Source organism: Bacillus rossius, chromosome 1 (assembly GCF_032445375.1).
Source record: "Bacillus rossius redtenbacheri isolate Brsri chromosome 1, Brsri_v3, whole genome shotgun sequence".
Taxonomy (NCBI): Eukaryota; Metazoa; Arthropoda; class Insecta; order Phasmatodea; family Bacillidae; genus Bacillus; species Bacillus rossius.
The window spans coordinates 253,776,103-253,801,892 of NC_086330.1; the positions used below are offsets into that span (position 1 = coordinate 253,776,103).

Genomic DNA, 25,790 nt, shown 5'->3' on the forward strand with positions numbered 1-25,790 from the left:
TGAAGAAGATAAACAAGGAGAAGAAGAAGAACAAGAAGAAGAATAACACGGAGGAGAGATAGCAGAAGTTTCTGATAATTTAGATTCAGATGGATAAATTTTCCTATTTTTTTAAATTTACACCCCTTTTATCATTTTCAACCCTTGCCAATATCTATAGTTATTCAATAGTTTCAAATTAAACAGAATCACAACAGATCAGTGGAATAGGCCTACCAGGGAAACCACATTAAAAAAAAAAACGCGCTAAGTACACTACCTCAAAGGTGGCGTGGAAACGTGTGCATATTATGACGATTACAACGCTTTCAACTTTTTGAATCGTTATCTCAAAAATGGTGGCTCTTAGGAACCAGAGTATTTTGAACTTTTTTTGTAGATAATTATCTAATCGACAATTTTTGTCTAAGCTAATTTTATGATAAAACTTACCGTTTTGCTGAAAATCGCGAAAAACCAGTTTTTGAGACCTTTGACCCCGAGTAAATTTTTTTGCACGTGCCGGATCGATGAGGACTTTTCACATTTCCTTTATAATAGTGTATTGAACAATCCTACCAATTTTCAGCCAAGTGGGAATTTTTGTAACCTTGGATGTCTAAATTGACCGGACTATATGTTCTTTGAATGATTCTTGCAATATAAAAAATTTATTTATAATGATTTTTTAAACACATGCCATTGCCAGCAATGGCGTAGGTAAAAAAAAATTAAATCATGTACTGGTATCGGAAAAAAATAAACAAAAAATTTGTAAACCAGTAGCATATGAAATGCAGGTATTTGAAAATAAATTCAATATTCATTAATATTTTGATATTCAATTCAACAACATTTTGATCAAATAAATCTTTGAATTATTCATTACTCATAGATAGAGCAAATGGAACTCTTTCAAAAAAAAATTTTTTTTAATGAAATAGATGAAACCACGATAATTTTTTTCTAACTTTGCTTTGTTTTTCTGCAATATACCACATACATGCTTTTTATATGTAAAAAATAATCTGAGATTACCATTCAAAACTATTAAAGATACTCTATATCAAAGTACATAATAAGTTTGATAAACAAACAATTTTCATACTTAGAATTTTCCTGGTTTAAGAAATGCATTTCCATGTTTTTCTGTTTTCTTGCATTTTATGCCATTCTATTATGCTTCAATATATAAATGTATCTTTAATTTTACTGCATTTGGCCTCAAATTTTCTTGGACACCTATGAAGAGTGAAAACAAATATCACTGTCTATTTAAATTTTATTTGTAAAATATTAGGTATTCATAAATAATTTGAAATTAGATTCAAATTGAAAGAAAAAAAAAGATTTCAAAAGTTAAACTTAAGATTCAAGTATATATTTGCTCTAGATGAGTTTCTAATAGAAACTTACCAGCCTTAATCAATTTATAATCACTAGATATGGGTGTACACACAAAAAATCACAAAAATTTGTAATACTGTATTAACTATGAATTAACAGTTGATACCAGTTGCAACATACTAAATTTCAAGCTTACAATCTTATACCACAAATGAACTAAGTAGAAAAATACTATACTTGGAAGATAATATGGTTTGGAACTGTCTTTAAATTTTAAACTCCAAAGTGGAGGCCAAATGTTGTTCTCCAAAAATTATCTTTCACACATCAGGATCTAAGAAAGATAATCCATTCTTGAGTTTGTAGTTAGGTGAACACTGTTTTGAGCACAGCATACCCATATTTTACATACAACAATCTTTTCTAAAGTAAAGACTTAACAAATATTCAAATTTTTGGTGATATGCAGTACACATGTTGTAAAGCCAAGTGTTACATCATTCACATCCACAAGATTTTCTTTCTTTAAAAGATTTACAGAACCCACATACTGCACACAATAAATAACTTCTGGTTTCATAAATATTTCCAATAGAAACCTAAGAAAACTTGTGAGAGATTCATAAAAGATGAAGCATTTGACTGAAACTCAAGAACACTGTGGCAATATTGACAGTTCTTGTTTGTACCGAGTATCTGCCATGGCTGGACTGAATTTCTTCAAAGATATTTCGTTCTATTCAATATTTCAAGACCAGATGGCCACTCTGTGGGTTGTTGCTTCAAGAAGGTCCCTACTCACTGGGGTCGTAGAATCTGAAGTTGACTATAATTAACTTGCTAGATTATTTTTACCATTGAAATATTGAGAAACATTAAGTGAAGGAGGGTTAAGGGACAGAAAATAATACACTTTCAAACTACCAGAAGATGAAACAAAAATTTTCCCCCTTTTCACCCATGGAAGATCAAAATTAAAAAAAAAAAAATCCTTAAGAAAATTTTAAAGGCTGGCATGCTTGGCTGACAGGTGGGATTGTGTTGGTGAGGCGGAACAAGGGTGACATTCACTAGTGCACTTGATGCTCTATTGTCTCTAAGTGTATGACTCTGAACTGACAGTCCTTTACTTTATGCACTTACATTGGAAACTGAATGGATTCCATTGTTTTCATGGCATCCAAATAGTAAATATATAAAGAAAGTTACTGTGATTATTTACTAGTTCGTATTGAATTTTTATACCTAAAATAATAACAAAAAGAAACAATAATTTAAGCCACTTTAAAAAAAAATACATACAATGTTTCAGATCTTTTCAGAGTAGCCTAATTTAGATGTATTTTTATGTTCCATGATTTTACTGTGTGATGGTGCCACAGCCATGCAGTGGTGCAACTCGGCGAAGTGGGCATTCAATTAGCATGGGCACTAGCTGTGCAAACACAACCCATTCTATGTCTGGTGTTACATAGTTGCGTGCCTCGCTCTCTCGGGTCGGTGGTGAAATGGAGTCTGCTCAGCTAGCCTGGGACTTGGTTGTGAAATGTTGGTAAGGTGGGTCTGAAACGTTTTGGAGAGTTTGGCCGAGGGTTTTTCAAGCAGGTGATTGCTTTTGTTCGAGGCTGGCTCACTCGGCAGGCGAGGCCCCTGAATTATCCGGTTCGAGATGCTGTTAAAGATGTGAAGACGTAAAAGTTAAATTTAAAGGAATTAAGCTCCATTGGTGAGAGAGGCGGGAGTCAACATGAAATAATTAAGTTTAAGTCCCTCTAGCGAGACCTACTTCATAAAGGAGGGAAGGGGGGAATTTATTATTATATTCAAGCATCTCTCAAAGTTAAGTTCGGTAATGTCTATGACAGTTAAGATTTAGACACTCTTTATTAGTTTGTTTTAAAGATTCAAAGATTCATTAAAGTCAGTTAAAACAGGTCCATTAATTTTAAATAAGTACCATTAATGTAACTTAAACACTGAGTATAAAGTTTCAGATTTTAGTTTCTTAAAATAATTTTTTTATAAATAGCATTAAATAATTTTAAGTAAATCTTAAAATTTCTCTTTTACTATAAACTACCTGTACTGGGTGTTGAACTTAGTTAAAAAGATCCTGGTTAAAGCTGAATTTTTTTAGTTACAAATAAATAGTAGAATCTCTCATATGCACAGTTGTTCAGTCACACAAGTATGATGTGAAGTTAGCAAGTGTTCTGTAAAGTTACAATTTGTAAGTATAATTTGTACAATTTCAGAGTATACAATTTCTAAGTACAATTTCTAAGTATAATTTGACACTTTATGTTATTCATTATGGTCTCTTTTTCAGCTTTTCTAATATTTATTTATTAAAACCTCCTGGGAAAATGACCAATAACTTATTGTACAAAACTTGAAGAAACAAATGTTTAAAATATTAACTTTACCATTTTCACAAAATTGAATGTATTTTCACACTACAGAAACATATTTTATTTACTGTTTTGTTTTGGAATAATGAACTAAATGGTTAAAAGCTATTTAAAATATTGTAGTTGACAACTCGTAAACTGTATATTTTATTACGGATTTTAAGTGAAGTATTTTCAGTATAATAGCATCCTGATTGGAGGTTTAACATGATGGTACAGTGTGGAGTTTTGAATTTCTTGATTTGAATTGTTACTGAAAATTAAAGATATTGAAGAAGGAGGTGTAGATTAAGAAAGAGGCTGTTCACCTAGAATTGAGATATAGTACTGTGTATTGCCATAGCCAAAAGATTAGGCCATTAAGTGGGTTTTCAATCTCCTCCTAAGCTAAGAACTATATATTTATATAGCCAATAGAGCTTAAGTGTTTTTGAAATAATAGTTGTCTTTCATGACACTTTTTTTTTTAATTTTGGTATCTGTTTTAAAATCAGTGGTTTAGTCTTTGTATGTGATTATAGTGCCCATCAGGCTGAAGCTTGTTGAGTTTAACATTATCAAAGTTGTGACCTGATTTTATTGAATTATATAATCCACAAAATTGAGTGATATACATTTTAATTTGATTAAAAATGGCAAAATAATATTACCATTTGAAATAAATCTGTAATCAGTCATAGTTAAGACCAGTGGTAAGAAACTGAGATCTATTGCTAATACTTTAAGTTAACTGAGTAATAAACTTTTCATTTAAAATTGATAGAATCCTGAAAACCATAAAAAAATAAAAGTACAAAAAGTGCAGTTTTGAAATAACAGATTCAAGATTGATAATTTCATTTTATTTTCCTTTCACCATTGATTGCTACTCTAGCTTAGAGGTGGGTTGTTACAGCAATTTTCGGTATCAGTCCCAACCTAATACTGATACAGTAATGTACCTAGTTACAAATCTCTGATACCTTTGTATCAGAGTTGTAGCGGTCCCAGGAAGCGACAAGGTATCAGCATTCTCGTTACAGGGTACACATCCTCCGTGCCGTCATCACCAGCGTAAAAAGGTATCGGTGTTTCTGATATATCACGCCCGGTAATTCTCAACCTCTGTTACTCTCATGCCCGCCTGATACAGCCAGTATCAATCAGTTCAACATTCACTGCAGTTCGTCCTGGCTGTGTATTAATTACCACCATGTACATTGTTGCGGGCTGTCATGCTTTGTAGTTAGTATCTTTATAGTGAAATAAGGAATGTATAAGTGCAGGAAAAAGACTTCATTTGTGTGGAATTTTTTTACGGAAAATAATGAGTTTGCTAATTGTAATTTGTGTAAACAAAAACTGAGTTAAAAATCATCATCGACTAATCTGAAGAAACATTTGAAATGTAAACATTGATATAGTATGCTCACTAATGTACGTATCTGTTTTTTTTATTTTTATTTTTGATAAAATCGTAATCTTTTAATGTATGAAATCACTAGTTACTAATTGTTTTCGGAAAAAAAAGTCCATATGTTGATTACATCTGTTATTAGTGTCAACTGAGAATTTATTTGCATTTTCATAGCTGTTAGGTGCACAAATATAAATAATATATATTGTATTAATGTACTTTTTAATATTAAAATTTCATTAGTTTTATTATTGAACGAGACTGTGCACGCACTGCGCACTGAGCGTACTTTGATGTGGGACAATAACCAAACGACTCGTAACAATTTCGCTTTGCGCCTCTCCTTCAACGCCTTCCCCTGCGCTTCCTCCCCTACATTATTTCCCTTCTTTATCCCTTATTCGTCGTTCCTGCTCCCTCCCCTTTCACAAGCTCCGCCCAAGTGACCGTCATCTGCGATCGGGTTCTGCGCACATTGGCCGTGGTGTTGTTCCAGGCGAATTCAAAAACTGATACTAAAGTACTTGATACTTTGCAAGTGTACTCGTTTGCCGTTCCTGATACAGGCACGTATCAGTGACAAAGTATCAGGTTGATACTTTTCGACCCACCTCTACTCTAGCTGTATTATATACCAATAAAAATATTTTCAAGTTAAATATTGAAGTAGAAAACTTTATTAGGAAAATACAATTGATTATAAGCATTTAAACAATACAACAGGTATTCATTTTGGTAAAATTTTTAATAAACCTATCTTATCTAAAATAAAACTCGAACAATTTGCAAGGGCAGTTTGGTGTAGGCAGCTGGACAGCTGCCAGGCCTATAAACCAGAGGTTTGTCAACCACCACTCACTTCTTAACACACCGAGCATGTCAAACTGCAGAGAAAATGCATGTTACCATTATTATGCTCAGCTGTTTTGGGCAAACACAGTGCAATTGTCTTCCTAGCCCACCTGTTTAGTTAGTAGTTTACAGCTAGTAGTTGACCAACCACCATACATCCGTGCTTGTAAAGTTGCCTGCAGTCTTATCGCAAGAGGTAAACCACCGTGACTTGTTCCATGTCGTCATACATGGCCTGAAGTCGTGTGTCATCACACGTGGCAGGAATGAAGCAGGCTAGCCAGACTAAGAGACTTGTTTGGGCAGTTCTGGTCGGCGAAGTTTGTTGAAGCCAAGCAACAATATATACCCCCCTTCGAGGCTTCTCTGCTCTCGCTACTAGAGTGTGTAACGCCGCCCAAAGACCACTTTGCCACCGCTGTCTTGACAACCACCCGGATAGTAGAAGTCATGTTGCCCAAAGTCTACAAGTGCGGAGATAGCCTCGATGTAGGTAGGAGACATGTATGCATTTCTTGAGGACAGACTTGGCCCATGAACAGAGGAAGCAGCCAACGGCAAACTTCGAAGATCAGTAAGAAGGTAACTCGCTCCATGAGAAGTAACTAGCTCAGTGAGTAAATTACTGAAAACTCGCTCCTCGGTATCCAAGAGTACTTGGTGAGTAGAGTATTTGGGTATGTCTTTAGCATCTCACTATGTAGAGACCTGCGAGTACTCGAATATCGAGTTTGAGTCGAGTTTTTAATTAGTGCTCGGACTCGGCACGGCCGTTCACGACTCACGAGTCGAGTTTGAGTTTAATGATGTATTTTCAGACTTTTTTGGTTAGGCCTAAGTATAAAAACATTTTAAATTACGTGTTAACTAACCTTGTTTGCGCATGTAAATAAAAGAATACCATTGTATCTTTCAGTTCAACGTATGATTTTAAATTCCCGCTCAAAACACCAATGTAAACAATGTAAAAATATTTCACTTAACATTAAAAACGTATCCTACCTTTCAATACAACGACCATTCTTTTCCAGTTATCAGGAAAATTTTGCATAATAGTTACTGTGTTTGCGCAGGGGTTCTTTAATATAAATGTACATTACGATTAATTTTTATCTCTTTCAAGAATTGTTAACAAGTGTAAAACGTAAACAAACACAGTATAACGCGCCATTCGTCCTCCTCCATGGTATACACACTTTAGTGCACGAGACGATATAAACAATCAATTGCTCTCTCGCCCCTCTTCAAGACAATGGTTTTAAGCTGCGCCATCTTTTGGTTATTTATAGAGCACATTTTAAAAGTTTCAATTACCACAGATACAAACGTTAAATAAAAATTATATTTTAATTTTTATTTATACAAAATATAAAATCCAATAACGTTAATTTATGCAAGTTAATTTTTGAACTGTTTGGTGTCACAACATGGCCGACACGTTTTAATTGTTTTGCCATGAAGGTCGGAATGTTGCCTGGCACAGCCATGCTCGTGACGCGCGCTACTAGTGCAGAGTTATGGTTATCTATGGATGAGAGGTTTGTTTACGTTTGACGTGGCACGAAGCAAACAATATTGTTGAATATTTTAATCAGGATGGATGGCCAAAAAGATAAAAAGAAACGCAAGCAGTTTACTTTGAAGTAAAAAAGTGGAAAATTTAAAAGAAGTTGACAAAGGCAAGAAAAATGCAGATGTGGCACGGTCGTTTGGTTAGGTGCCCACTACACTGTCAACAATAATAAAAGATCACAAAAAAATTATTAAACTATATGAACAGTCATCTTTATCTGCTGTTCGCAAAAGACTTCGCCTAGAACAGTGTTTTTCAATCTGTTGGTCGCGACCCCGATGGGGGTCGCGAAGCCTTACTCGGGGGGTCGCCGGCTGAAAGAAAAAGGAAACACTATTTTATTACCTGAATCATAGTATTTTGCTGCTGACTAAGGGCGGGATTCATAGTCGAAGGCTTGTTTGGCGAATAAGTAATACTTTATAAAGTAGTGCTTATTCTTCAAGTAGTACTTATTCCAGCAATGAATTCATAAACCTATACTTGACGAAGTAATACTTGAACAAGCACTACTTATATTGGCCATGCTGTACTTGATGAAGTATCTCAAAAAGTAAAGGACGAATTTGGTGTCAAAGTAACGCAAGCAAATATACCGCTGTAAATACATAGTTTACCTGTTTGAAAATAAAAATGCCCAAGTTTCAAACCATATATGCGTTTAAAATAATGAAATTAATACGTAAGATGATATTTATACTTTATTTGATAGTGAACTTGAATAACATAATTATGAACATGTATTAAAAACGAACTTACAACTACATAAATATGTTTTGAATCTTTGTGTTGTTAAATTATGTTGGCCATATTGTGTTTGTGATCTATAAGCAGGTGAAGTTAACCACGTGGTAGCGAAACAACTTTCATGATTCGTGATGGCTAGTGGGAAAGAAAAGAGAGGAAAACATTATACTGATTCGGAAAGAATTTTGTTTAAGCAGTTGGTCTTAAAATACAAAGCAGTAGTTTCTTTCCTCAGTGCAGGTTCAATTAACGGCATGATAATTTGGATGACTGTGTTCTTGCTGAACCTGAAACGTTGCTTGAACTCAGAATCACTATACCATTCGAAAGGGTTTAATGCATCTTGTACGTAGCGCTTTGGTGTCCGTACATTGACATGGTCCTCGTAAACTTCATCCGCAAATTGTTCAAAATCGTCCCAATCACCAAAATCCATCACGCTAGCTGCAGAAGAGGTTATGTATGTAGCCTGTATTGTTTACAAAACTAAGCGGCAACGATTTGTTTCGTTTCTTTCCCCAAATTGAATTTGTTTACTCTCTCAATTTTAATTAAATATATGGAAAAATTAACGGGAATTAATAACTTACATAACCTATTCCTTACAACAAACAAATCCTTAAGCCCACCCCACACGATGCCCATTTTCTGCTATAACTTCTGTTATACCCATGGGTATAAAAATTTTCATAAAAATTTGTATAGCAGAACCGCAGAAAGATTTCTTAACTCCATACACACGATACCTAGAATGCTAACAGAAAACCAGCCAACGCAGTTGCCGACCAAAGCAAACATATCAGGGGAGGATAAACCTGTCGAAGTCAACTTATCAAAATACTGAAAAAAAAGTGAAAGTTACACCTGTTTGTGTTAAAAATTATGTAACTTGCGGAAATATTATTTGATATTTTATCTTATATTTTTCATTTGCAAATAAATAACAAAATTGGTTTAGTATTTAAAAACAAATTTAGAGCAATTTTGGAATTACAAATATATTTTTAAGTTGTAGGTTAATTTCAAAATCTAAAAATATATAAATTTAAATGATACAAGGGACATTGGGTTTACTAAATGTAGTTTATGTACGGTTTAAATTCTAATATTAATTTAATTATACAGTTAATCAAGCTAATTTCATTGTAATAGTAAAAAAATGCTACCGATTCATATATGTTATATATAAGATTTATTGATTACTTATATATTTAACTACATAATTAGAGGAATTGTAACTAATATTTTTTGTAACCCAGTGAGACAATTAAACACGCACATACCGCGTAATAAATTTAAATCTTAGGTGAAGAAAAACATTTTGCATGTTTTTTTTTACCCTCACAGGTGTGTCGCTATGAAGTATCAGTCTATTCATTATTAATTTATGGACACTCGTTTCTTAATAAACGTTGGCGTTTTAATTATAAAATTAACTTTTGGTTTAAATTATTTGTGAACATGTGATTTTACTTTACTTTTTTAAAAGTAAAAATAAATCTAGGTACGTAGTACTATGAATAAAATCAATGGACTGTGACACCTAAATGTAGTTAATAATATTATATCATAAATTAATTCTAATAATTTATATTTGCAGAAAGCACAGTATGTACAATTTAATTATCTGTTATTTAAAAAAAACTAAAAAAAATTGGACTGATGAGGATTCGAACCACATTCAAAATCACCCATCTACCGCTGCCATCGTGCCCTTCGCCACTACGCTACCGCAACTTCTACGAATGTGATAGGAGATAATGGGTAATATAAAATGGAAAGTATTTTCATAACGTATTTTAAAAATTCCGATTACTTCTTTCTGTGGCAATTTCAGCTTAACAAATATATTCCATAGTAGTTTTACTATTATAAAGTTTCATTTGGCATACCATTACATTTGTTACGTCCCTTAATGTTGACAATACAGACTATATACGGGGTTACATTGCAACACGTGGGTCCGCCATCTTGACGGCTCCAGCTCGTGGGTATAGCAGAAAAATAGAACACGTTCTATTACGGTTTTGGCTAAGACTTCGGTTATGAAAACTTTTATACCCAGAGCCAGACCCCTTGGAAGGGTGCTGAAATGTTACCCACACGGGAGCAGGCGCGCTAGCATAAAAATTACATGAAAACTGCTAAGGAAATGGGTGTCGTGTGGGGCAGGCTGTACCGGTACTTGAGTCACCTAGATAGCCGACTTCATGAAGTATTACTTATATCAATGAATAAGCACGGCTTATTTGATTATGAATACTTGCGAAACAAGGCAAACTTATTTCATGGCTGTGAATTCGTATTGAGCAGTACTTATTTGACGCAGTGCTTCGTGAAGTATTACTTGAAGTAGTCCTAATAAGCAGTGCTCTTTTTGTTCGCTATGAATTTAATGCCATACTTAAGCATGCTTATAGGCAGTACTTTTTTCAAGTATTGCTTATATCACCACTATGAATTCCGCCCTAAGAGCTTTCAACTTTCCTTCAAAGAAATCCAACGGCTTATCAGCTTCTTTTTTATGATTGGTTGTGAGATGCCGCATAAGCTTTGATGGTTTCATACTCTCTTGTGATAAAACATCGCCGCAAATTACACATTGAGGTTTATTATTTATGACTGTGAACCCATATTTCAAATAACTGTCAGCGTAATGTCTATTTTTTTTTTGGGTTTGTTTCACCACCACCGCTATTGACACTCGTACCAGATGTTGAAGGCTGCCATCTTTTGAGAAACTTATCCATTTTACAAACGCGCCGAGTAAGTGAAAAACAAAAGAATGACGTCCGTACTCATCGGTGACTACGCTTAACTGGGTGAGATGAGAGTTGAAACAAAAGAACATTACGGGCGGTGGCGGGTGGCGCACGCGGGTCGCTTCCGGGAATTCTATCCCAATAAATGTACATATCTACAAAATAGTTTAACCAATTTGTCATTTTGTGTTTGACAGATATAAATTTTGTATATGTAGGCCTAGAATTTAGGCTAGGTACTGTATTAAGTTCAGTAATTTTTTTTTTTAATTCTTGTTTTACAAATATTTGCTTCCAAGCTAATGTAACATTTCATCCCCTATTGGCCTATTACTTTATTTTTAAAAATTCAAAAATACTACATTTTAAAGCTAACTTTCAGAATAAAGTACTTTCATTACTAAGTATAAAAGTTGAGGCTTTATTGATGCACTTTAAACGAGATTCTACTGTATCCACACGCCGAGAAAACCTTGCTCCAGAGCACATTGAACAGCTGGTGTTTCTCCATGAAAGACTTTTACAAAAATGTTGATTATGATCATTCCTATAGTAAAATGTTGCTTTTTTTTTAATATTGAATTATGTTCAGGCTTAGGCATGTATATTAAAATATATACAGTATAACTATTCTAAAAAAAAGTTGATATTTATTGTATGGCTACAAAAATTTCCTGGAATATTGGAAATCCTTAATATACCCTACAGCTAGGTGACTGGTAAGAATGTTGACAAATACTTTTGCACTTATGCTATGGTTTTGAATAAAATTTTGCTCGGTGTCAGTGACTAAAACATGCCATTATACTTTTTTTTGGTTAACAAGTAAATTTTAATAATACTCTGCATTTTCAAAAGAAACAAAATTATTAAAGACCATGAAAATATTTGCAGCAATGAGAATCCTCACACCCGAGATTTGTATAGGGCCTTAATATTTGCTGGTCTTTAAACATGACAGTTATATATAAATACACTAGAGTCCCGTTATAGCGAGGTGTCACGGTTCCGGGTTTGATCCTCGCTATAACCGTATCCTCGCTATAACAGAATTGGACAAATTTTGGCCCCCAAAAAATAAAATTTAATCGAAAATAGCATAAAAATTGTGTTTAAACCTGTATAATTGGAAAATAACAGGTTCAATTAACGAAATATTAATTTCTGTGAGCAGATGTGTGAATTCTCTTTAAAACGGTACCCCATAAGTACGGATGCGATCACCGATTGCGTCAAAATAACCAGAATACCCTACCACGCCACGTAAGTATGGCATCTCAGCCCGCGGCCGACGCAGCATTGTCCTGCTATCTATCGTCGACGCGGACTGTCTGCTGGCGGCCATGTTGGTTCGGGACGTTGTAAACAGGTGGTGCTAGTGTAGCGCGACGATTTAATTCCTTACAAAAAAGCAGGAGTGCGGCAACGCACGTACGCCTCAAACGAAATAGTCGCTGGATAACTATACTTTTTTCATTTCAAGAAACCAGTCAACTTTTTTAGAAAATAAATTTGGGACTAAACTCAAACCATCACCACCCCTTTCCCGGACAAATACCCCAACAACTGACCGAAACAAAAGTTACAAGAAAACTGTCCTAGCTATTCGGAAATAAATACGGTAGTGCCTACTAGAGGTGTTAAAGTAACGAAAAAATATGTACCCGTATGTATTCGTTACTATAACAATTAGTACTCGTTACTATCGTTACGTTACTCGTTACTTCTGATACCGCATAATTTACTATGTTATGTTGCAGCAACGAATCCAGTCGTATTGCGTACGCGTGCAGTATGACGTCGCGTAAATAATAATAAATATAATATAAACAATTAATAGTTTTTGTTAACCACGAAACAATTAAATCTCATTAGAGCGGCTTTTTAATATTATCTCTTTAAGATAACAAAAAAAAACGTGAAAATATACACGATTATAAAAACAAAAACATACATATTTCTAATTTGTAAAAAAATACTTTCTTACGTTGTTTCTGTTCCAATCTCAAACTTTGTCTACACACGGCACAGATAATTAACGGAAGTTTGATAAAAGAAAGAAAGGACGGGATTCTATTTTTAAAGCCACGCACTTAGGTGGCGACTGCACGGCTGAAGAATGTGACAGGCGTCAACGGCAAGATGTCTAGTGGCGAGCGAGAGGGGTGGAGATAAAGTAGACAAATAACAAAAGCGCGCTTCAAGCGATCACGCCGTAAATTCCTCAAAAATACCTCGTTATAGCCGTGTTCTCGCTATTACCGTGCTCGCTATAACGAGATTCTACTGTAATGGATGTTTATGGATTTTACTACTCGACTCGAATTTAACTCTAACTCGAAACATTTCTTGAATACTCGCTCGAACTCGACTCAACCTAAAAAGCCTATACTCACATGACTCTATCACTAAGTGGTTACTCCTCGAGCCAATGAGGGGGAAGATAGTTTAAGGACTGAGTGAGCGCAAGAGAAGTATTTGTAACACAGTGCAAAGCTTGAAGAAAGGCTGGTTGGTCAAAAACAGTGACATGGGGAGCAGTGTGTGTTTATAGACACTGAAATCTCTTATAAATGAGTGCACATATTGTTGGATCTTCCCAAGGGGCATCAATGTGATAGTAACTGTCATCACGGTACAAACTGGAAGTGGTACGATACATAAAGAGTTTGTCCAGGACAGCCACGAGTAGCAGGCACTTAGAGCCTATGAGTGCAGGTTCACATAAAATCCTCATCGTGGGTGCAGAGTTGTCTCGCACGGTAGCTACAAGCTAGGAATTCCAACATTTCTGGCTTTTCCAGATTTTTCAGACCTGAATTGTCACATTTCCCTGACCTTTCATTCACAAACAATCCTGCAGCGCAACGTGATGTTGACAGTTTTTTAGCATGAAAAGAAGGTCCTGTTTAAATCTCCTATTTTCATATTAAAACTTATGCAGATCAAAATAAATTAATAATTACATGATAAACCTCTTTACTCAGAAGAAAACATTAGCAAATAATTTCAACTGCACCTATAACAAGTTTGTACTTTGTATAACTCACCCTATTGAAATTAATTATAGGGCCTCTTTTCTGAAAAATGAGTTATAAGCTGCATTTTCACTCCCTAACACAATTTACAATAATTCAAGTTGTTTACAAGTAGTTTACAACTCTGAGTGGTTAGATTAGCTTTTATATATTACAAATAGTGTGATATCATAGTAATCAGTTGGAATAGATTAACTAAATTTAAAACATTTTGAAATTGTGAAGCCAGTTGGTTAGGCAAGGTTAACAACATTAAATATACTTTGAATGCATTTGAACAATTGGTTATGAATTATCTATTATATAGGGATGGGTCAATTCCACATTTCTTTGATCCCGATTCAGATTCTACAATTTCCCTCAATTCCAATTCTAATTCCCAAAATTACTTCCTTTCTGAATGACTTAAGACTTAAGAAGTATAAATATACATACATTTTCTGAACATTTACATTTGAAAAGCTTGCAACTTTTGCAAAATACACAATGAAAACTGATCAAAATCCATGATTATGTTTTTTTGTGAAATTTCTCTCTCTTGCCATGATCTTTAACAGTCCTGATTGTTGTATTTCAATTGATTTACATCCATGAACGTTTATATTGAAACTATAACACTAACTGATCATGAAATTTTTTTTCTGTTTATTGCGATTCAAATTCACAATAGATTTATTAAAACCGTAAACAATTGTGCAAACTGCAAATGAAAGCAACACAAAACTTGAAATTTGTCCTTTTTTGTACAAAAATTTGTTTACACACAGGAAGCAACAGGCTATTCACAAAAATAAATCTTTGGCATTCAATTTAATGACTTTATATATGTGTAAATCCAATTTTTAACTAACTTCTTTTAAGGGAAAAATATTTACATAAAAGTATCAAAAATATAACTCAAAACTAGCATTAGTATATGAAAGACTAAAAACAAACATTTATTATGAATAACACAGTTGGCCAGCCTGCATTAAATTACTAAGTTCAACATGGTGTCATGGTCGACAATGGAAATGAAAGATATTATTTAACGAGCGGAGAGAAATCTAACGTTTCATGAAATGAAGCTGTTACATTGAAATGAGTTTCAAATGTTTTCCCTGCAAGAACAGAAATCTAACTTTGCTTAGTACAGTGTTGCAATTAAATATAGGTGATTGCGGTTGTGATCCAACCTTAAAATAATTCACCACATTTTTAGAGTAAGTATTAGTGCTAGGTGAGTTGCGTGAACATTTTCAGCTTACTGGCCGAAAAATATGCATTTGTGGCAAGAATCAACTTATGTGAATCTAATTTACATCCAAATTATCAACAGTTCTCACAAATCTACCATTCTAAATATGATACGATTCCTTATATGGTACAATTTCTCCTTTCAGCTTGAGAATCGACAATTCCAATTCCAGGTAGAATCGATGGAATCGGAGCACCGAAGAATCGACATGTCCATCCCTATCAAAAACTATTTCAAAACTACACCTTTCTTGTTGCATCATACTTCAAGACAATTTTGTTGAATTGCTACACACATCAACTGAAGAAACAGTCTAAAAATATAAATAGTGATCCTTAGCTTGGAATGCCAATTATAATTTGTCACATTAGCACTTATAAATAATTTGTACGGTTTGACACGGTGAAACTGACATACGCTTCATGCAATGCAATCTGGCGAGACTCACCTCTTCACCATTGGCTTGCTCCGTAGTCTTCTCAGGGTAGACACCGGCCCGGAGGAAGGAGGCCTTCCAGGAATCCACCTCATCCTGGTTCTCACAGCTCAGCTCCAGCTGCTTGAAGTCCTGCACACACACGTACCAGCATGTTGTCAATTGAGCCAATTTTCTTGAGAGAAAAATATCAAAAATTAAAATAAAATAATAATAATAATAATAATTTTTTTTCAGTGAAACTTCTTTGCTAAGAGGGCTACAATTTTGTAGCGTAATGAAAATTCAGATCGCATGAAGGGGCTGCGTCTGCACAGAAGTCTCATAAACCTTGAAATTAATGGCGGACGCACGTGTAGCAACATAAACCCATATAGGGTAAATAACAAACATATTGGTGTGCCAAATGAAACTATGATAGTGAAACTATCTTGGAATATATTTGATAAACTACTATAGTCATAGTAAAAAGTAATCCCAAGTTTTAAATTAACTAAAAAGCTAGCTTTACAATGAATACAATACATATTTTCCTTATTGTTTCCCCAGTGGTCTTTGTAGCATGGTAGCAATATGTACACTTTGTAAGCATGAAGTACAATGTTCAAATTACTTTATTGGAAAAAATAATTACTTATTTTTATTTTTAATAACATTGTAATATAATAATAATGTTCAATCTGTTCAATAAGGTTAAGGGTGGTTTGTAGGAAGTATTAACCAACTGATTTCAGTTGTTTTAACAAAAACATATATGTACTTAGTTTTTTATTTTAAAATGTTTCAGGTTATTATTTTAGTGTGGAAAATTTATAATATTAACTTTTTAGTGAATTTTAACACGATGGGCAGTATTTTAATATAATTCCTCGTCGAAAATCAAGACCTAGCAGAGATCTATTAGATTGCAAATTTTAGTTTTCAAAGATAGCCTTTAGAGAACCAACCAAATTTAAATATCTTTGATGCCATGTTCATTCCAACACAATTTTCCTTGCTAATAAATTATAGGTATTTTTAAAGTTGCAATTACATTTTGTTATGATTATTCAAGTTTACAAAATGTATTCCAGCATAGTTTCACTACCATTAAGTTTACTTTGGCACAATAATATGCTCAGTACATCCCATGTAGCTCCACCATCTTGATGACTTCGACTCATGGCTATAGAAGTTTCTGCATGCGTAATAGACTTTCAACAGATTTCCGGTGTGAAATGCGTGCTTATTTCATTGCATTTCTGGTACATACTAAAAGTCACCCTTAATGCACCTAAAGTATAACCTCAAAAACAATAATACCATATTGTTAAACAGAATTATAGTATGTTTTAAAAACTGAAATAATTTTTTCCCATTTTTTTCTTAAAAATTAATACTTTTCATATATTTATCATGCTTGGCATTGTTTTAAAGAATTCTACGTTAACTTTGGTGTCCTAGTTTCATAATATATGTTTATAAGCAACACAGCATTAAAATACTTTTAAATTATGTGAACTGCTGGTTAGGTAACATTGCTACATTAGCAATACTATGAAATTATACGGGAAATTGGTTACATTAAATTTGTTACATTCTAAAAAGGTAATTTCTAAAAAAACTGTTGAAATTATTTTACATAATTTTTAATGTATAATCCAACCTAAACAACCGTCCAACTATTTTTAAGTATTTTAAATATAGTTAAACCTACTCCAAATGACCATTCTCACAATATCACAAATTTGTAATGTATAACCCTAACCTAACAATTTGTTAAAATGGTGAATTACTTGTAAACTAATTTAAGTATCACAATTCCTTCTTAGAGAATAATTGGAAAAAAATAAATGTTGGGAAGTAAAAAAACTATTTGGGCATTTATAATTATTATATTTCTTTTCAGAGCTCTTCTCCAGAATTACTGCTACAAGCTCATAAAAAATGCACCTTGATGTGAAAATGAAGCAAGTCGCAGCAGTGATTTGATACACTGTAAAGCAACAGAATCTGCAAACAGACTAAGTAGCAGTAACTGGGATGGGAAATCGTGCTGATCTCCAGGACATGAGCTTATGTCCCGAATAACACTGTCTCTATGACTGCAGTGGTTCTCAGCCGAGGTTAGTTATAAATAAATTGCATGGTAAAAATAATTATTTTTTTTTAATTGGTGGATAGAGATAAATCATTAATCATGTGAATTATAACTTAAAAAATATATTAAATCATTTGTAATAATAATGAATTAAGCATTAATAATGAATTAAGTAAAATAAAGATTCTTACATCAAAGCTAAGCAATTTTAAAAAGATACCTAGTAAATATCTCTACTGTCATTAAAAATAGAACAAGACACAACAATATCAAGCACTTAGCCAAAGTAACAAGTGTGTTTCTCCATAGGTTGGCAATCTGAGTTAAGATAGTTTAATTTTTTGTTTTTATAATATACTCATGTAATTTTTATTTATTTTTATTTTCTATTAACTTTAATGGTCACGTTAATTTATTTTGTAGTTTAAATAATTCCCCGTGTTTATGTAATCTCACATAGCATGCTCAAGGGGGGAATCAAGCTTCGCGGAACCGTGTGTAGATAGGTTTGTTTCGAGCAGTTGAGTGCAGGACTATCTTGGTAGTGAGCGTGTGGGGAAATTGTAGTAACAACAAGGTCGCGACAAAAGTATACTGCACTAGCAGTGCCCGCGACTTTGTCCGCATGGACTTTGTTGGGGAGTATTGTGACTTTCTGAGATAATACGGTAGATGCACAGTTTTAGGTTATTCTCAAAACACTCATAACCAATGGTATATTAAAGTACTTCTGCGTAAACTATATTTTTAGTTTTGTCTTCCGGCAGACATAGAAATTGATTTTCTCCCGAACCAGATCTCGACAGAGCAACATATAGTTGCCCGTGCGAAAAACACTCTTGGCGTAAATCTATTCCTACGTACTTAAATGTTTGTCCCTGGGCCTTATTAATTGTTACCGCAAATGATACCTTCACCGGAAATTGAATTCACTTAAAGTGAAAAGGCAAATCCGTTGGTATCATAGGTATGCGAGGTATCAGCACTGTTTGCCCTACTGCTGGACCAGTCAATACTGCAGCACCAATCACGTTATTGCGAAGGAATTTTACTTGGAGCCTGGTTCCGTTGCATAAATTTGGTGGTTTAAGATTCCTTAGCAGCACAATTGGACAGCCAGTTTTTAATTTGAGTGAATGTGAGGGAAGGCCACTCGGATTTAAAGAATTTAAAAATTCTTCTGGATAATGTACCGCATCTTCTTGATCCATTACTTTATCAATGGACCTGTAGTTCACTCTATCTCCTGGAAGTTTACCCAGTATCATGTTATTGATGTCGTCAACGCTACTGTTTCTAGCTGCCAATATTGCCCTTTGACACATCCACTGGTAGTCTGTTTTCTATATGGACTACAATTGGACCACTTTAGAGATTAGGTCTTCAATGCTAGTCACACATGCACGTGCAATACTTAATACTTATTTGGCTACAACACTAATACTTACATTTTAAATATCACGATATCTTTTGAATGAAACGTCCGAATTGAATAATTTAAAAAGTTCTAGAAAGGTATTGAATTCGTCTTGAATATGCAGTAATTTATTTTGATAAGGATTAATACCAAGGTACACAATAAAGAGTTTTTGAAGCGATGGCATTTTAATTAATTAAAAAAATTAAAGGAAAACACTAATCGTGAGATAACTACAATAGTTAGACATATGGTTACACAATATTTTTTGAAGACAATTATATGTTCTGCAAAGTGGTAGTAAATTGTTTTGTTCTATAATCAATAGGTTTCGCAGCGCACGCCGTGTAAGGATATTTTCGGGTCATTTTTTAACACTTTGGGTTACCTTATTGGACTTTTAGTAAGGATCCCTTTATTGATAATATAATATAGCCTATAGCCTTCCTCGATAAATGTACTATCCAACACTGAAAGAATTTTTCAAATCGGACCAGTGGTTCCTGAGATTAGCGCGTTCAAACAAACAAACAAACAAACAAACAAACAAACAAACTCTTCAGCTTTATAATTAGTATAGATGAGCATCTGCACAAAAAGGGTACTGTTATCCATTTCATGTGAACTGCATGCACAACAGCACAAACAGGAATAAAACAGCAGACGCTGAAATAACTAAGTCAACACCTGTACCAGCCACCAGCAGTTGCTCCGTTTCATTTCAACATTCACGTCAACACAAAAAAGTGAAGACCACCGAGGCTATAAACGTAAGATATAAGGATACTGTTATTCTTAAAATGCTATGACACTATGACATATTTTTCGAGTTGATATACACAGCGACCAAACGCATGCATTCCCGCCCCTTCGCCATTCGTTTTAACTGCAGCTGGTGATGTTTATTTTGGCAGCTCAAGCAATTCAATGGGTTGACTAATAAAACAACCTACTCCTCTCTTCCCCAAGCAGGAAACAAACTGGTTGCCCTCCATCCACCTCTGCATTCTCCTCCACCATACTTCCACACTTTCTACTTCTTGCTTGCCCTTGCATGGCAGGAAATTATTCCAGCTTATTCATTTATTTATTTTATTGATTTTATTTATTTATTTCAACTTTTTTGGCACAGTTAAGGCATGTACACCTTCTCTTGCACTGAACAATGAGAAATAAACAACGTACAATAAGTTAGATCTAGAAATCAAACAAAATTACACACTACCAAATTAACAACAAAAAACAAGAGTAACAAACAAAAAAAAATTTAAAAAAATATATTAAAATATAACTAAATACTAACCTAAAACATATTAAATATATTTTTTAAATACAGTAAAACTCACTTAAGACGTTCCCGCATAATACATTTTCCCGTTTATATAATTATTCCCTTGATCACTTCCATATATCCCTATGTTAATTTTTCCCATTCAAAAGGTTTGCATTTATAGATGCTTCCCACATATAACGTTCATCATTTCAGTAATAAAATAATGTATTAAAGTTTATTTTTTCACTCTTAAACTTTGTTTATAGTTAAACTTTTAAACCATTGTTTCAAAACAATAACAATCATGACCGTCAAAACCTGTGCCGTATGCAGCATGCTGTTTCGATATATTTTTTGACCAATCATCTGTTTGCATTCCTATTTTTTATGAGACTGTTCCCTCTGTACACCATTTCCCTCATTTGAGGCATAATGTCTGACAAAAAAATAACAAAAATAAACCACTAGCCATTCGTTGGCCTGATTGATTGACACGTATGCAACTGATACAGCAATATGAGTAGCTAATTCAGTTTCATTGTTTGTTGAGCACTGTCGTAAAAATTTTATATGGTGGACGTCAAGATGAACATTTTAGTGTACTCTTCGTGCTATGATTTCCATTTTTGGCCAGACTTACACCTTATTTATCCGTAAATTGTGCACAATTTTTTCGTAAAAGTGTTTAAAAATCATGTTACAAGGCTTATTCAAAACTTGACAACGCCGCATGGCAACGCTGCATAATGCACAGGTTTCTTCAAGCTCCAAGGTTGGTTGACATGCTACTGCTTAAAGGAAAGACGAATATCTTGAATGTTGATTGTGCTTTGTGATTGTTTTCCTGTAAGAAGATGTTGGAATGATTGCCGAAGGTTAGCGGCAGTGATCATCTACGCCTGCTGGGAAAAAAAACCTAAGATGATTTAAAAAAAGCTCAGGATATGAAAACTCGTGCCGTGGGTGGAAAAAACGTTGCGAAAAATTGTATACGTGATTGGAGGGGGGGGAAATTGGTTTTGAGTGATGGTGTTGTTAATGCCATAAAAAGTTAATTTAAAAGGTGAAAATTTGTAATGTAGGCTTCCTTAGCAATTTTAAGTATATTTTGTTTATAATTTTTCTAACATGGCATTGATTTCGGTCATTCGTGACCGAGATGTTTATGTCGCTTCACTGATGTAAACAAATCAGCTGCGATCGGTAATCATTACATTCATGATTTTTTTTTCCCGGTTGTCACGGTAAACATATTATTCAAAGTTAATCCATAAACAAAATATTTATTACCCGGTATATTTAGATACATGTATTTATTACAAAGAATTGTACTGAAAATATTTATAAATTTTGTAATACCTTTAAAGAAAAATTAAAGAATGCTGCAAAAAAAAAAACATAACCGCAGAGGTTACCACCAGTACCAGTGCTGAAGTTAGTTTTCGCTGGATTTATTTACATCTCAGTGCATCATTGTACAAAGAGCTTGGGACAACACCCTACGTGATTGCATGCAACTTAGGCAAATTCTGTTGCAGTTTTTATTTTTTTTATATCAAAATGTACAATGAACCAGATAGACCTAAGGACTTTCCTACAGGTGTCTACTACCATTAAAAAATAATATTCAAGAGTCAACCACCGTACAGGTAGCATCAGTCTCTCTGAGAGCCTCCATATGGGGTTTTCAAGGTACCTGTTACAAACATTGAAATTTCCCCACCCACTTTGGCCATTGGTAATGATAAGTGCTAATACATAAGGGCCTTCCCACAGGTGTCTACTACCAAAAAAAAAAAGTTAGGCAAATACTGTACAGGTTACAATAGAGCCTTTGAGGGTCTCCAATGTGTGGTTGTCAGGTAATTTAAAAGGCAATTCAATATTTTGAATAGTTACGTAATTCCATAATAAACATTAAAAATAATGCGAGCCTTTTAACCAACAACAAATATTTGTTGTAATGGAATCCCCAAAAATGGCCGAATTATAAAAGAGAAAGTTGAACAAACAGCGTATAATCCAAGTATGTCATTTTAATGATATTTTTACATAACAACTCATGTGTACTATTTCCATTTTAAGAAGTTTTCCCTATTAATAAGTTTTTATCATCCAGTCCCTTGAAAAACATCTTAACAGGGTTTTACTGTATATAATTGGAATTTTTACTATGATACTCACTGCCATTCTCTCACAATCACACACACACACACACACACTCACTTCAGTATTCCCTTCGTTAAGTGTCAGTGAATTCAGATAGCCAATATTTTTTAATAAGATTTTATTTTTAATATGTTGGTAGGCTGTTTGGAGGCAAGATGCTGTGACTGTGAAGGATTTCAACATTATTTTGGTTTTATGCATGGGTATTGAAAGTTCACAATTTAATTTTGATCAGGTCCCAAGACTGTGACGCAAGCTTAAAAACATAAATCGATGGGATAAATATTGAGGAGTATCTGCTTTAAGTGTTTTATGCAGCATAAATAGAGCATTTAGTGATTGTTTTTGTTGGAGTTTAAACCAGCCTAGTATTTTGTAGTAGGAGTGAAAGTATTCTCGCAATTTAATATTATAAATAAAGCAAATGCAAGTATTTTGAATTTTTTGCAGTCTTTTTTCCAGGTAGTCTGCCATGTCATTGTATACCATGTTACAGTAATCAAGATGAGGCAAAACTAATGACTGCATGAGAGTAGCTTTTACACACACTGACAGGAAATTCTTTAGACAATTAAGGTAATGAAGTGCAGAATATGCTTTTTTTTTCAAACATGGGTCATATTCGTCACCCACGATAGATGTTAATTCATAATTATGCCCAAGTTCTTAACAGAGGTTAAAAGCTCAATTTTTGTGGCTTCTAAAGTGACATTTGAAGAAAAGATTTTATACATGCTGTGAAGAGAGGTGAAGAACCTGGATCAATAATACAGCCATTTTTACAACACCACATTCTAACGCCGATTTTATGGGCATTAATGAGTAATTGAAAGTCATCTGCATAAAAGTGGAATTTAATGTAATTTATTTTGCTTGCTATGTCATTGATAAAGCAAAGGACCTAGGATGGACCCTTGAGAACACCCACTTTAATAGCTTTCCAGATGATCGGCGAATATCAATCGTGACACATTGGTGACGGCCAGCTAAGTATGATTCAAACCAAGACATGCACTCGATGAAATATTAAAAAAGGCTATGCATTTTTAGGATATTGTTGTCAACGCTTTACTGAAATAAATTAGTGTCAGTTATGTTTAAAAGTGCTGTGTATGTGCTAGTTCAAGTCGGAATCCAGATTGATAATTATTAAGTAAATTGTAAATTGTTATATGTATAAATGTAATGAGTTGTTGGTTTATAATACGTTCGAGTGCTTAGGAAAGGGCAGGCAGAATGCATAGAGCGGTAGTCCGATTCCACAGCAGGATTCAAAATCTTTGCAACTGGTTGAACCAGTGCATAATTCCAGCAAGACAGGAATGTACATGTAAGTATATAAACATTAAAAATATGTGAAATTGGTGGTAGCACTATTGGCAGAATTTTCTTCACTAGATTAATAGATACATCATAATGCCCACAGGCCACATATGTTATCCACTTGATAGATTTGCTCACATCTGTCAGTGATACTGTTTTGAGAAAAATTTATTTTTGGATGTCAGTACAATCTAAGAGATTTCAGGTATTCTATCATTTAATCCTTGGTTGAAGTATCTAAACAACATGGTGCAGTTGCAAAGTAATTGTTAAGGTCATCAGGAGATAAATGTGGTTTCGTATCGTTGTTCCTGGCTTTACCAAACATGCAGAACACAAAGCTGACCAAATGACTGATGGTGATTTCCTTTGTGTACCTATCTCACTACAATATTTCCATTTCTTGTTGTGTATAAGTTGAGTGCATTTATTTCTAAGTGATATGTAGTTTTGAAATATTCCATCATCATGCTGGGAACATTAATTTGTGTTTTGGAACATCCTGTAAACTGAGTCAAGTTGGACCAAGCCAGATTTTGTGTGCGCATTGATTCTGGGATCAGGTGGCCTAGTCACGTGTTTATGTGTTTGAGAGGAACGTGTCATATAAATGCTTTATTTAATCATTAACCTGATATATTTTATCATAAACTATATTCCAAGGCTAGTAGGCCGCAGTTGCAAGTAACTCATCAATGTTCAATTGCTTCCTTACTTATGTACGCAAATTTTGGTGAGAATTTCGGGACCTGCAGGGAATAGGATAAGCGAATGATATCACGATGGGATAATCTAGGACTTCCTTTTCCCCGTGGTTCAAAACCTTGTTTTTGTTTCACATTATCATCAAATCAAGCCACATACTAGTGTTTTTGATATAGTGTGCTGTATTTAGTGGTAAGAGTGCAGACTATAAAGTGATAACATACCTGTCAGACAGTTCAATTATCTAATAGGTGTGATGAAATCCCCCCTCATTATTGTCATCATATTCAGTAACAGGAGGCACTAATAGCTCTTCGATATCGCTTAAGTGACCAAGAAATTTTTTGGCGGTTTACTTTAAATTACCCAAATAAAATTTTAACTGCACAAAATTTTTTCCCAAGAATTTAACAGTGCAATCAAAGACCAGACATATAATGGAATTCACTGTTTGAAATTCCCTGACATTTACTGGTTTTCCTAGTTATATAATCCTGTAGCAACTATGAAAAACAATACAACCATTTTTAATTCTAAGATGATTCAGCCTATTTGTTGGAATAAAACAATGATAATAAAAGCAAAACATTTAATTTAAATACATTTAGAGGTTCTTCCATATTTAGGTTGATAACTAAAGTTCTTAGAGAAAGAACAATTTTTTCATTAAAAACATATTTATAGATTTTTACTAATTAAATTTCAATATTTAAACCAGATGTATAATATTTTGGAAAAAAAAAAAAAACTTATAGCCTACCAAAATGTGAATGTTTAAAACTAAATTCTGTACAACAAAAATTTAAAAGAACAGGTCTGCACACCAATAAAACAAATAATTATTTTTGTACACAAACATGCATGAAACAGCAAATCCTACCTTGTAGACATTCCTGCCTTCCGGGTTGAAGAGCGCAAACATGTGTCGGCGGGACATGAAACCCTGTTCTATGTCGCGCAGCTTCAGTCCATCCAGAGGCAGCATGTACTTCTTCTCCTTCTCCTAAACACAAGCACAGCACAGCGTGAGTGACAAGTGCCCACT

General features: G+C 34.0%; 1 protein-coding gene across 6 annotated transcripts in view; it reads right to left on the reverse strand.

Moving 5' to 3' along the window:
• The window catches only part of LOC134527482 (dynamin), a 269,590-nt gene that overhangs the window by 101,692 nt on the left and 142,108 nt on the right, over positions 1-25,790 (reverse strand). For all 6 annotated transcript variants that reach the window (XM_063360189.1, XM_063360186.1, XM_063360188.1 and 3 more), the window contains 2 exons: positions 25,626-25,748; positions 15,791-15,910 (listed from right to left, as the gene is read on the reverse strand). In XM_063360189.1, the coding sequence (XP_063216259.1) occupies positions 15,791-15,910; positions 25,626-25,748 (243 nt within the window). The remainder of the gene's footprint in view (positions 1-15,790; positions 15,911-25,625; positions 25,749-25,790) is intronic.